Source organism: Macrotis lagotis, chromosome 4, assembly GCF_037893015.1.
Source record: "Macrotis lagotis isolate mMagLag1 chromosome 4, bilby.v1.9.chrom.fasta, whole genome shotgun sequence".
Taxonomy (NCBI): domain Eukaryota; kingdom Metazoa; phylum Chordata; class Mammalia; order Peramelemorphia; family Peramelidae; genus Macrotis; species Macrotis lagotis.
In genome coordinates this window covers 124,668,702-124,681,791 of record NC_133661.1, presented here as the reverse complement: position 1 = coordinate 124,681,791, position 13,090 = coordinate 124,668,702, and the positions used below count along the sequence as shown (strand labels likewise).

At 46.8% G+C, this 13,090-nt stretch overlaps 2 protein-coding genes across 3 annotated transcripts in view; one reads left to right on the top strand and one right to left on the bottom strand.

Moving 5' to 3' along the window:
- Positions 1–7,949, top strand: part of SEMA4B (semaphorin 4B) — a 66,230-nt gene extending 58,281 nt beyond the window's left edge. Inside the window, exons 7-16 of the mRNA XM_074236211.1 lie at positions 741–852; positions 1,557–1,673; positions 1,995–2,146; positions 2,678–2,859; positions 3,093–3,240; positions 3,837–4,047; positions 4,162–4,277; positions 4,645–4,811; positions 5,426–5,496; positions 5,873–7,949. Coding sequence (XP_074092312.1) covers positions 741–852; positions 1,557–1,673; positions 1,995–2,146; positions 2,678–2,859; positions 3,093–3,240; positions 3,837–4,047; positions 4,162–4,277; positions 4,645–4,811; positions 5,426–5,496; positions 5,873–6,609 — 2,013 coding nt within the window. The 3' untranslated portion in view covers positions 6,610–7,949. The remainder of the gene's footprint in view (positions 1–740; positions 853–1,556; positions 1,674–1,994; positions 2,147–2,677; positions 2,860–3,092; positions 3,241–3,836; positions 4,048–4,161; positions 4,278–4,644; positions 4,812–5,425; positions 5,497–5,872) is intronic.
- CIB1 (calcium and integrin binding 1) lies at positions 7,929–13,088 on the bottom strand. 2 transcript variants are annotated; one of them, XM_074234072.1, is made up of 6 exons: positions 11,794–11,918; positions 10,887–10,995; positions 10,498–10,648; positions 10,094–10,212; positions 9,919–10,007; positions 8,511–9,663 (listed from the first exon to the last, which is right to left on the bottom strand). In XM_074234072.1, exons 1-6 carry the CDS (start codon positions 11,877–11,879, stop codon positions 9,642–9,644), a joined length of 576 nt encoding a protein of 191 aa, XP_074090173.1. In that variant the 5' UTR covers positions 11,880–11,918; the 3' UTR covers positions 8,511–9,641. The 2 variants fall into 2 exon arrangements, with proteins under 2 accessions (XP_074090172.1, XP_074090173.1); XM_074234071.1 differs by lacking the exon at positions 10,887–10,995 and having other exon boundaries at positions 7,929–9,663; positions 11,794–13,088.
- Between the last annotated feature and the right edge of the window lie 2 nt (positions 13,089–13,090).

Here is a 13,090-nt window from a genome sequence, read left to right as displayed (position 1 = left end):
AGGTAACTAAGTAGTACAGTGGATAGAGTGCCAAACCTGGAGTCAGGAAGACTCATTTCCTAAATACAAATCTGGCCTTGGACACTTCCTACCTAAGTGATCCTGGGCAAGTCACTTAACCCTGTTTGCCTCAGTTTCCTCCTCTGTCAAATGATGCTGGAGAAAGAAATGGCAAACCACTCCAGTACCTTTGCCAAGAAAACCCTTAATGGGGGGCAGTTAGGTGGTGCTGTGGATAGAGCACCAACTTTGGAGTTAGGAGGACCTGAATTCAAATCCAGTTTCAGACTCTTAATACTTAACTGTGTGACCTTGGGCAAGTCACTTAACCACATTGCCATGCCAAAAAAAAAAGAAAACGCTCTGAAAATGATTGACTCCTACCTCCAACTATTCTAAGTGATAGGGATTCTAAAAGGGCATAAGACTGTCCTCATGGAGCCCACAATCAAGAGGGGGAGACAACATACAAGCAAGCTATTGAGAGGATAGAGGAAATAATAGAATTTAAGAGATTCAATGATTTTTCTCAGGGTCACACAATCTTTGTCACTTGTGAGACCCGAACGCAAGTATTCCTGGCTCCAAAGTCCAATATCTAGTACTATATTCAGATGCCTCTTTTCATGACTTTTCCATATAAATCCAGCTTGTTTGCAAACCCCTGCCTGACCCATGCCCCTTTGGCTGCTATGGTCCTGCTCTAGGGCTCTGAATCGTCCCATTTGCCCTCACTTTAGAACATTCAGAACTTTAGTTTGGCGCGAGATGGAGTGGGGAACGTCCTGCTAGAGGATGGGAAGGGCCGCTGTCCATTTGACCCTGAGTACAAGTCTACAGCCATCATGGTTGGTGAGTGTCTGGTATTCTCCTGAGGGGGAGGGGGAGGGGGTGCAGAGTATTCCTCCAGTGCTTTAGAGTAGGGGCATTTGGTTCCTCAGCACCTATGGGGTTCCCTGAAAACTTTGCTGAGGGAAAAAAATCCACCTTGCTGAACATTCAGAATGAGACAGAGTCTGGACCTGGTTGAGGATCTGGGGTTAGGCATATTTCCTTTCTCTCTCTTCCCCCTCCTTCCTTCTAGTTCCATTTTTGCCAATTCTAATGTATCCTTCTTTGTTCTGGACTGTAGAAACCATAGGACTTGCTAGAGAGTTATTGCATGTGGTTAGATATGATCAAAGTTTTGCTTAACTGTACTGCTTTGTTACAAGGAAAGGTTCTACTGGCCAGATGGAACAACAGTTGGAGGAGGGGAGTTATTGGGAATTGTTGGTGATGTTTTAAAAAAAAGAGCCAATAAAACATTTTTCTCAAGTTGTTGCTGTGTCCCCTGGGTTTGACTTCTTTGAGATCCATTCTAGTCCTAAGTCTAATTTTAATTTGGGTCAAATGGGTACTCTGCAACCCCAACACTAATATTAAATGAACCCTCAAGCTCCTTTCCCAGTCCTTACTCTAAAAAAGACATTCTGAGCCTCTAGGCTTGGAGGAGGTGAGGCTCAGCAATGGGGGCTGCTCTGGGGCTGTTCCCATGGGAATGTTTCTCTTGGCAGATGGTAAACTTTATGCCGGAACAGTCAGCAACTTCCAAGGGAATGAGCCAACCATCTCCCAGAGCCAGGGGAATCGCCTCACCCTCAAGACTGAGAACTCCCTCAATTGGCTTCAAGGTGAAGATTTCCCCCCTTCCCTCAATACTCATCCTTGAACTGTAGCCTTCAGGGGGTCACCCTGCCTGCCTGGACTTAAAGACTGCCCAGTGAGGGATGGTTTGACACCAGGATGAAAGGGGAGCACAAAGCTGGAGGCTGAGTTTGGGAGTGACAGCTGAGCCTGGTGAAATGGGCCCAGTTCAGGAGAGTTGAGCCAGAGGACTTTCCCCAACCAGTGCGAATCTGGCAAAGCTGATTCTTTCTCCTCATGGGACTGATGCCATGGGGCTCCCCTTCTGCTTCCTCTGCTGACTCTGAGCTTTTCCCAACCCCACACAGACCCAGTCTTTGTGAACTCCGCTTACATTCCTGAGAGCCTGGACAACCCACGGGGGGATGATGACAAAATCTACTTCTTCTTCAGCGAGTCTGGCAAGGAGTTTGACTTCTTTGAGAACACAATTGTGTCCCGAATTGCCCGTGTGTGCAAGGTGAGGGCTGGGGAACTAACCAAAAAAAAAGAAGCATCTTCTTGGGGAAAAGTACTCTGTTCTCCCCACTCCAACCTTTCTTTAGTTTCAGTTTTCTTAAATCTGGATCTTTCATTTGCCCTTATCAATCTCTTACCTATTGTCAAATTTATTTGTGTACCTATTCTATATCCCCTTTTAGATTATAAGCTCCTTGAGGGCAGTAAGGACTGTATTTTTCATCTCTATCCCTAATATCTAATACAATGCCATTTGCTGCTTAATATTTAATTGACTGAAATGAAAGGTCAGGAATGCTTGGTGGGGTTCTGTGAGAAAATTGGATAATCAGTAAATCTTGAGGGGGTGTCCTCATCTAGTCCTTCACAGGTAGAAATGTTTCTGGGTAACAGGCCTGGGAATTCCAAACGGGGAGAAGGGTTGATCAACCCTTTGATTGCTCCTCTCTTCAGAGACCCTCCCTCCCTTCCTCAGGGTTGCTGCCTTCCCATGTGTTTCACAAAATTCAATCTGATTTTTCTCTCCTGACAGGGGGACCTGGGTGGGGAGAGAGTACTGCAGAGACGTTGGACATCCTTCTTAAAAGCCCAGTTGCTTTGTTCCCGGCCGTCCGATGGCTTCCCTTATAATGTGCTCCAAGATGTCTTTGTGCTAAGCCCTAGCTCTAAGGACTGGCAAGATACCCTTTTCTATGGAGTCTTCACTTCACAGTGGTAGGTCCCCAGTGGGAGTAGGAGTCTTGTTCTTAGCCTGAAGAAAAAGACCTGCTGTTATTTAGTTAGTAAGAAACTACAGGGGCCAAGCCTGTGGGATGTGAGGAGACCCTCCCTCCGGATACTTCCTTCCCTTGGATTCTTAGCAGACCTGGTTTAGAGAGCTCCAAGGGCATCTTTCGATGCAGATGGGGCCCTAGTGACAATTCAGACATTATCTGTTTCCATTGCAGGCATCAGGGAGCTACAGGAAGCTCAGCCATATGTGTCTTCACCATGCAGGATGTGGAGAGTGCCTTCAGTGGCCTCTATAAAGAAGTAAATCGAGAAACCCAACAGTGGTACACAGTGACGGATTCACCAACACCTCGGCCAGGAGCGGTCTGTATTCCCCTCAAACCATTTTGCCTTATTCTCAAAATAGACCCTGTGTGACCCATGTAAGGGAAGCAGCAGCTATCCAACCTCAGTCTAATCATTCTGTCTCTAATGTCAAAGATCCAGAACAATGCCCCATCCTGTCTCTTTCTGCAAGAGGCAGAGAAAGTTTTGAGATTGTATGTATATCATATAGCCTTCAGTAGAGAAATAGGATCTGTGTGTGTTGTGTATATAGTTTTATATATGCATGAATGTATGTTGTTATACAATGTATTGTATATTATATACATATATATATACTTACATCCTATACACACACACACACATATATATATATTATAGTTTTTATGTATCTGTCATTATGGATTTAGATCAATGCATGGATACTTACAGCTACTGTTGCCTCTGTGTGTACACATAATAATAGGCCTAGAAGAGATTTTGAGAGATCATACATCCTTTAAAGAACTGGTGCTTGATCCTGTCTCTGATTGTTGAGAATTTCCCTGCATAGGAGTACTTTTGAGTGTTAATCTTTAAAATTTTCTTCTTTGCTTAAATTTATCTTCTTTGCTTTTTCTTTGTTTTTCCTCCAGTGCATCACTAATAAGGCTCGGGAAAATAGGATAAATTCCTCTTTGCAGCTTCCTGACCGTGTGCTTAACTTCCTCAAAGATCACTTTTTGATGGATAAGCAGGTCCGTAGCAACCCACTGCTGCTGCAGTCTAAGGCTCGTTACCAGCGCCTCTCTGTACATCGAGTCAATGGCCTGCATCGTAGTTATGATGTCCTCTTCCTGGGCACAAGTGAGTTCCCTGGTCTTTGGGGTCAAAGGAATGACCCTCACTGAGGAGTGGGGCTTGTAGCGGGGGAATCCTTCCCCTCGCAAAGGAAGATGACCTCTCTCTCTCATCTTGCAGGTGACGGCCGATTGCATAAAACTGTGAGCTCGAAGCAGAGGGTGCATATTATCGAGGAGATCCAGCTCTTCCCATCTGACCACCCTGTTCAGAACTTACTGTTGGATGCCCAAAGTGTGAGCAAGAATATGGTTAAGAGGAGGGAGGAGATATGAGGCTCTGGGATTAGGGAGAATATTGCTCTAACTTTTGTCCCAAATTTTCTTATTGCTGTGCCGCCACATATCCAGTCTATTTTTTTCTCCCTTATTCTTTGGAAAACTTAAAACTTGGGACCAAACCTGGACCCTATAGAATTCAGATGTGTCCAGAAAAGGGAACCTAGGGAACCCATAGGTTGGCAGCACTGCCATGTGGTACCACCCATCTGATCCAGCCTTTTCCCCTGCAGACCAGGGCAGGGTGGATTCTGGGGGTGCAGAGTAGGTCCTTGGCCAGGAAGTTGTCCCTGCTAACTTCTCATCCCCTTTTTCTCTTTTTCAGGGACTTCTGTATGCTTCCTCTTATTCCGCTGTGGTTCAGGTGTCTGTGGCTAACTGCAGCCTGTATACAAGTTGTGGGGAATGCATCCTGTCCCGGGACCCTTATTGTGCATGGAGTGGAATCAGCTGCAGAGACGTCAGGCACTACCAGCCTGAACTGGCCTCACAGTAAGAATCCTATTACTGGTGACTTCTCCCTCCTTTGCCCTGGCACATCAGCATCCATTTTCCTCCTGTTGAATTCTTTCTTCCTTCAAGCAGTGCTTAAGATTGGGGCATAAGAGGGTGAAACAGAAACAGATGGACAATATCCCTAACCCTATGCTCTGGGGATCCTGACCCATGTTCCCCTTGCCTCTTCTTTCCCTACTTTTGCTCTGTAGGAAGCATCATCCTGTGAAATAATTCCACTAATGACTAACTAAAATAATGAAGATGATGGTGGTGGTGTTAATAAAAAGCTTATTGGTGTATGTGCTAAATTATTAAATCATTTGATCCAAACAACCCTGGGAGGTTTAATGAACAAAACAGGCAAATAGGGGCTGTAACTTGCCCAGGATTATTCAGCTAGTTAGTCTGAGGCTGCATTTGAGTTCAAGTCTTCCTGATTCCACTATCTATCCACTATGCCACTGTACCACCTGTTTATCTGCAAGTACTGGGATGTGGGCTGATCATCTCTCTCTCTCTCTCTCCCAAAGTTGGAGGGACTTATCTGGACTCTTAGCATTGGAAAGCCCATCTCCTAATGTGGCTGTTGACTTTGCTCTTGTTCTTAGGCCATGGGTACAGGATATTGAAGATGCCAACACTGAGTTACTCTGCAACCACTCCTGGTCTCTATTATCAGGTAAGGTCTGCTTCAGGAAGGCATAGGTGGAAGAGGTTAAGGCCATAATCTGATGCAGAGAGCTCTATGAAAGGTTTAGAACCCTTGCCTTTTCAAGGGACAATTTGTACTGTTGCTTCCATTGCTCTCTACTTATTCCCAGAATACCGGGATGATCTCTCTCTTACACCTGGCAGGGTTTAGCTACCACCCACCCAAACAAAGGGGGTTAAGGAACTGGTAGATCTCTATGGGGTGGGGCTCTCTGATGGTTGGCCAGATGCTGATTTTTTTTCCTTAACAAAGGCAATCCCCCAAGTTTCTCAGGGGAAGAGCTACCTTAGGCCCTAATAAGTTTGATGAGCCTTTGGAAACCTACTGTGTATTTCTTTGGTAGATGAGACACCATGCAAGCCAGTACACTTCCTGCCCAACACTGTCAACACACTGAGCTGCCAACTCCTCTCCAATCTGGCATCCCCACACTGGTACCATAATGGTGTCCCTATCAATAATTCTGCCTCTTACCGTGTGCTGCCCAATGGAGACTTGCTTCTAGTGGGCAGTCAAGAGAGGCTGGGCTCTTTCCAGTGCTGGTCAAAAGAGGAGAACTTTAGGCACCTGGTGGTCAACTACTGTGTGGAGACTACCGAGGGAGCTTCAGATGGGGAGGAAGGTTCTATCGTCCCAGTCATTATCAACACCTCCCGGGTAAGCTCACCTGTCAATGGCAAGGCTGCTTTGGTTCCTTACAAAACCTATTGGAACGAGTTCCTGCTGATGTGTGGTCTCTTTGGACTTGCTATTGTACTCTTCACCCTCTTCCTCCTTTATCGACACCGGGATGGCATGAAGGTCTTCCTCAAAAAGGGAGAGTGTGCCAGTGTGCATCCTAGAACTCGCCCAGTGATGCTCCCTTCTGAAAACCGGTCCCTCAATGGAGGCGGCCCGCCCAGTGCCCTACCCGACCACAAAGGTTACCAGGCCCTTGCTGACAGCTCTCCAGGACTTCGAGCTTTCACTGAATCAGAGAAGAGACCTCTTAGTATTCAGGACAGCTTTGTAGAGGTGTCTCCCCCATGTCCTCGGCCCCGGGTACGACTAGGCTCTGAGATCCGTGATTCGGTGGTATGAGTATAGGAGATGGTTAAGAGCTAAACTTAGTCCTAGGGACTATGACTCCAATAGAATGACCAGCCCTACCTCTTCCTCATCAAATGGCACCCATAAATCAAAGACCAGAGCTAGCCCAATGAAGAAGCTCTGCTACTTACTATGGGAGTCTCTGGGGACATGGACCAGCCAGAGGAAAGATCATCAGCCTGACAGCGTGCCTCTAAGGCCTCCACCCTTGAGCCAGAAGTGGAAAGAGATTTGCTGGCCTTTGGTGGGGGGGGGGGGGTCACCTTGGACCCCTAATGATCATATTACAACTAGAAGGCTCCTAGAGGAACTCACTTGTTCTGAGGGACTTTTATTCATTATCAGTCCTTGCTTAGAGGTGGTTCTGAAACTAGCTCTTCTGAGCTTTTTTGAAAACATTTTTAAGGGAAATAAAGAAAATGTGAAACAAGTGTGAGGGGGTGAGAGGCAATCAAGTTTTCCTTTGAACTGTGCTGGAAGGGATTCAGTCCATGGCCTTTCCTCCCTATGCTTTCCATGGGGCATTTTGGGTATAATAGGACAAAAGGATTGCCTGAGCCTGAATTTTAAAAACACCATTTTCTTTTCTTCAGTGTGCCTCCTTTTCAATTCTTCTCATGTTCTGCTGCCAAAGTCAGTCATTGTAGAGACCTAGGGCCCTCCAAGAGGTTCCCCAAGGTGGGCCATGCCAAGGACCCCTGAGTTAAGAAAGCCAACCCAGGGCACACTTTTCTCCCTACCTCCACAGAACAATCAGGCTACAGACAACAGGAGGATTGTTATGTCACTGCCATACCCTGCCAAGCCACAGGACTAGTTGTTGTTTCTGTGTACTTCCATGGGACCCAAGAGAGTTGGCGTGAGGTTGGTGTCCTGACTGTGTCAAGGGAGGAGATAGAAGCATGGTCCATTTTTTTTAACGGAGTTCATGTTGAACATCAAAGACTAGACTTACTGTCTTCCCTTCCTAAAAGAACCACTGTGTCCCCATCCTTCTTTGTCCTTTGACCTTTTTGGACTTCCTCCCATTTTCCATAAATGACTAACCTCCCCAGAGCTTAATAATTATCTGACCCTGTTTCTGCTCAGAGACATTGACACTGCCCAGTCCAGGGACCATCAATCTGTGGTTTTGTATCATTTTTTTAAATGCACTTTATTGGTTTTTTTAAATAAAATTGGAAATTGAATTTTGTCTATTGCAGTGTGACTTGTCTTTCACACTAACTGCTATTATTAAAAACTGGTTCTGACTGTGTTGGGCATGGAAACTTCAGGAATAAAGCACAATTACACATCTTCCTCTCTTCCTCCTGCTGAGCCTGCCTCTCTTCACACTTTCAATAAGCTGTTTCATCGCAAAGAGTTGCTTCTGGGGGAAATGATGGTCAACAATGTACTATCTTTGCTAAGCAATATTCAGTTGGGATGACAGGAATTTAAATAGTTGGTCTGTTCTATAACTAAGGTACAAGAATGAGGCTAAGTGGAGATCACTAGCAGTTTGCACATTTTATTTTTAGGAGGCCTCAGGGTGAAGTTAGTTGCCCAGGGTCATTCAGCCAGTAAGTGTTTTGGGTTGGGTTTGTACTCAGGTCCTTCTGACTCTACCTAGCTGCCCCAACAGTTTGAACTTTAAGAATTTAGGACTCAGTCTCTATGTACTGGACAAAGACAGCTAAATATAGGAGGGAAGTGCTGAGTACTGAATAATCTACCCTTAAGTGCAGAACAAAAAGTTCATTTTGTATCCTCCACATTCCTGAAGTGCAGAACAAGAAGTTCATTTTGAATCCTTCACATTCCTGCTTTATAGAGATATCTCTGCCCTAGCTCTGCTGTAATTCAGGTCCTTTCCTCTTATTAATCTTTACACACACAGACACACACACACACACACATTAAATTTTAAAACATTTTTATTTGGTTTTGAATTCCAATTTCTATTCCCACTAGCTCTCCCCCTTTAACTGCCTTGGGTAAACAATTAAATATGGGTTCTACAGGTACAATTATGTAAAATATTTCTATATTAGTCATTCATACTACATAATTGGTATTGATCATTCCTGATTATAACAATGATTGATTATAGTTATCATTTAAATAGCAACACTAAAGGGGCTGCTAGGTGGTGCAGTAGAGGTGGCCAGGTGGCAAAGTGAATAGAGCACTGGCCCTGGAGTCAGGAATACCAGAGTTCAAATCTAGCCTCAGACACTTAATAGTTGCCTAACTGTGGGCAAGTCACTTAACCCCATTGTCTTGCAAAAAAGCCCAAAATAAATAAATCAACAGCAACAATAATAATTGCTAGGGGTGGCTAGGTGGTGCAGTGGATAAAGCACCAGCCTTGGAATCAGGAGTACCTGGGTTCAAATCTGGTCTCAGACACTTAATAATTACCTAGCTGTGTGGCCTTGGGCAAGCCACTTAACCCCATTTGCCTTGCAAAAACCTTAAAAAAAAAAAAGAAAAAATAATAATTGCTAACTATAGAGTACTCAACTATGTGAACAAAGGAAGGGAAGAAATAGGGAATAAGGAGCGACAGAATAGCACCTTATTTTGCACCAAGCACTTTTACAAATATCTTATTTGATCCTCATGACAACCCTGAGAGGTGACTTCTTATCTTTTTTTTTAGGGTTTTTTTTTTGCAAGGCAAATGGGGTTAAGTGGCTTGCCCAAGGCCATACAGCTAGGTAATTATTATACTTCTTATTAATCGTAAAAGAAATCTCTCTGCTTTGCATCTCAAGCTTTATCCAACATACCCACTAAAACACAAGTGAGCAAAACTTCCAAATATTTATTATTGATTAATATAAACATGAACAGTGCTGTCACAATGGCAGTGAGGAGAGGAGAGCCCATAGGGCTGGATTCCTCAGGACAAATCCCAGGGCTAGCCCACGCATGGCAACCATTTATTTGCAAGGAGTTGGCACTGCAGGGGAGATCAGTGCATAGAAGAGAATTTCTCAAGACAGGTTAGTATGACCAGACATAGCAAGTACCCATCACAGGACAATCTTAAAGGAGCTGAAAGAGATAAAAGTTGACTGAGTTACTGACCCATAGAACAGGCATGATGAATAGAGGATAGAAAATGAAGCCTAGATCAAGTAAACTCAGACAAAGGCTGATTTCTCCAGAAGGTTGGTTCCCTTAAAGCCTGTCTGCAATTGACTCAATCTCAAAGGACAATGGGGTTGACTTGGGACACTCTTAATCCAAAAATATTTCTCCCCTCTCCTTATCCCTGGGTACCTAAGTGCCAGGTGGCCCTGATTATACCTTGTGAAGTCCGGTGAACGGGAAATGACATGTTGGAACTCTGAGAGGTTGATGGTACCATCCCTGTCAATGTCGGACTCTTCTAAGATCTGCCCAGGAGAAGGACACAGAAATTCAATCAAAAGTCTCAATACCTTTCCTTCTCCCCTTCCCTCCTCATACTGTCCAAGCTCACATTCTCAATGAGCTGCTTCATCTCAGAACTGCTGAGCCGAGTGTCCTGCCCTTCCCCAGTAAGGCAGTTCACTAGCTGCTTTAGATCCTCTTTGTTCAAGGTCCCATCGTCATCAAAATCTAGTTAAGAAAGACCAAATAAACAATGTTCAGACTTATAATTAATGTTAAACAGTTATATTAAATTTATATGACTGTGGTGAATTAGCTTCTAGTAGTTTGGTTGGAGGAAGGATCAAAAAATACACAAAAAGTCAGAGGATCCTATGAATTAAAAATAATATAGGCAAGATGTCACAAAGTATTACATAACAAAAAAAAAATCATCCCTGCTGAAAAGACTATACTCTTCCCACCTTTCCCCTAACTCCATTCATTATCTACCTTAGTTCCTTCAGGCCTTACCGAAGATTCGGAAGGCATAGTGGGACTTAATTTCAGGGGTAGCTGCATCGCTGAAGACACTGAAGAGGTCCAAGAAGTCTTCAAAGCTCAAGCTGTCTTTTTCTGGTGCTGTGGAGAACACACGGCAAATACGTTCCTTGAAGGGGTTGGCCTAGAGCAAGAGAGGCTCTTGTAAGCAGAAGGGAATTGAGTTTCTGATAGGAAATCAACCACTAAACTTTAATTACGAATGGACAGTGTCTAAATCCCTATATTAGGAACTATAGGGAAACTGCTCACCACTCACCACAGAATAAGAGTTAGTCATCAGACTGAGAAATATCCCATAGATTCCAAAACAGGTGGCTGAAATTTAACTATTGAGCAAAGCATTGTGGGAAGTGTACCACCTTGAGCTCCGGAAGTGTTAAGATCCGCTCAGTAGATATTCGGGTTATCAGGGAATCTTCTACATTCTGAGATTCTGGAGGAAGCAGCTCACTAAATCTCTTGTGGGCCCTTGTGAAGAAAACCAGAATCACTCATTCATTCAGTTCATAAGCAGTCAATCGACGGACCAAATAAACAATGTTCAGATTTATAATTAATGTTAAACAGTTATATTAAATTGATATGACTGTGGCGAGTTAGCTTCTAGTAGTTTAGTTGGAGAAGGGTCTAGTAGTTTGGCTGGAGAATGGATCAAAAAATACGCAAAAAAGTCCGAGGATCCTATGAATTAAAAATAATCTAGGCAAGATGTCGCAAAGTATCAGGTGACTTAAGAAGTTCTAAGATTTCTAAGGTTAGAAGAGATAACTGCGGGCTGGAGTCTCCAAAGCTGCCTTCATGGAAAGAGTCGGCCAACTTGAGGGACGGGGGGAGGATAGAGGGGGGCAGGAACCCATCAGTCTGTCATCAAGTATTTATGGGCCAAGGTACTAATATAAAGACTACAAAGGAAGGCCCCAAATAGTGCCTGCTCTCCAGGAGCCACGGGTCCAACGTCTGTGCCCATTTCCCCGCCTGCAGCCAGGATCCCCCGGGTTTCGCCCGGCATCCTCGGAACCAACGCAGTCGCCCCGCACCGAGGGGCTCCCCATCCCGCCGGGGCGCCAGCTGGGGGTTCTCCCTCGGCAGGGCGGAGCGGGTCGCGGGCAACAGCACCACCCCCCGGGCACGGAGGGCAGCGCCGGGCCGGGATGGGCCTAGTCCGGGCGGGGAGGGGCGGCCCGGGCTCGGGCCTCGGCCGTCCGCGCTGGCGGGGGACGGCAGCCCCGCTCCTCCTGGCGGCCGGGCGGGCCGGACGGTACTCACAGGAGAATCTCCTGCTTGGTCAGGAACGTTAACTCCTGGTACTCCGTCAGCAGCTCCTTGGAGAGGCGGCTGGCCGAGCTGCCCATGGCCCCGCTCCGCTCCGCGCCCGCTCCCTGCCGCCTCCCGCCGCACCCGCCCAGTCCCCGCGGCAACCGAGGGGACTCCAACCCCCGCCGGGGCCCCCAGGCTCCGCCTCTTCTTAAAGGCTCCGCCTCCGGGCCTCATTCCCAGGGCAAAGGTCCCCAAAGCAGGCGAGGTCAGCTGCGGAGGGGAGGGGAGGCCGGGACTTCCTTATCTCCGCGCGGGGGCAACGGGAAACGGCGGGGCGTCGCGGGGAAATGCGGCTGGGGGGGGCTCTTCGCCAGGACTACATTTCCCACAAGTCATAGGGACGAGAGGCTTTCGTTCCTTGGGGGAATTTCTGGACTAAGTCTCCCAGAGGGCTCTGCGCCCGCGGCTGAAAGTCGCGTGACCCCGGTGAAGGATCCTGATTGGCGGAGATTGCACCGTGAAGCGGGAGGTTTGGAATTCCGGCTTTTCAGGAAAGCGAGATGGTTAGAGAAGGGTGAGGGTCAGCTGCACCTGACTCGTGAAGTGGATTTTCTCGCTACCCTTCCCAAGTGGCGGGGCCTTGTCACGTCCCCCCAACCCCGGGGGCTCCGTTTGTTTCAGAAGCAATACAAACTGCTCTGCCAGGCGTTCCAAAGCGCGTCCTCTCCAAGCTTCTTACTCTATAATCCCCGCCACAGGCCGGCCTCGCTGCCTTTCCCCGTGGCTCCGGGGAGTTTTCCGGCTGGGGGTCGCGTCTAGAACACTCTCCTTCCCCTGCTCCGATCGCCGGACTCGCTGGCTTCCTTTAAACCCACCAAAAAGCTCGTCCTCTAGTGGGGGCCCTCCCTGACCCCCTCGATTTCAGTGCCTTCCTCCTCTGAACCCCCCTCTATGAGACTGAGAATTCGTGGAGAGGGCAGGAACTGACTGGCTTTTGCTTTAAATTCCCCGGAAGAAGAGGAGATTGCGGAAAAGATTTAGCGATTCGAGTCAGAATCGAGATTCACATTGCTTCCTGTCGCTGGTATGGAGATGTTGGAGCCGGAGTCTTCTACGGCCCGGCAAGAGCGCGACTGCCTGAGACGAGGGTTCGAGCCAGGAGCTTGGACGTCCTCTCAGGAGGATCGAAACGGAATCAAACGAGGCTAATGAACAAATGGATCTCAGCAGGGTCCCTTCCGGTCCTGAATCCCGGGATCCCCAACCTGGCCGAGCGGGAGAGGGCGGAGGCTGTGGGTGGGAGGAG

Coding starts and splice junctions, on each gene's coding strand:
- CIB1 (XM_074234071.1), bottom strand. CDS start 12,018: ATGAGGCCCGGAGGCGGAGCCTTTAAGAAGAGGCGGAGCCTGGGGGCC. Junction 10,213..10,497: donor CTATGCCTTCCGAATCTTCG/GTAAGGCCTGAA, acceptor TTTCTTAACTAG/ATTTTGATGACGATGGGACC. Junction 9,664..9,918: donor CGTTCACCGGACTTCACAAG/GTATAATCAGGG, acceptor TATCTCTTTCAG/CTCCTTTAAGATTGTCCTGT.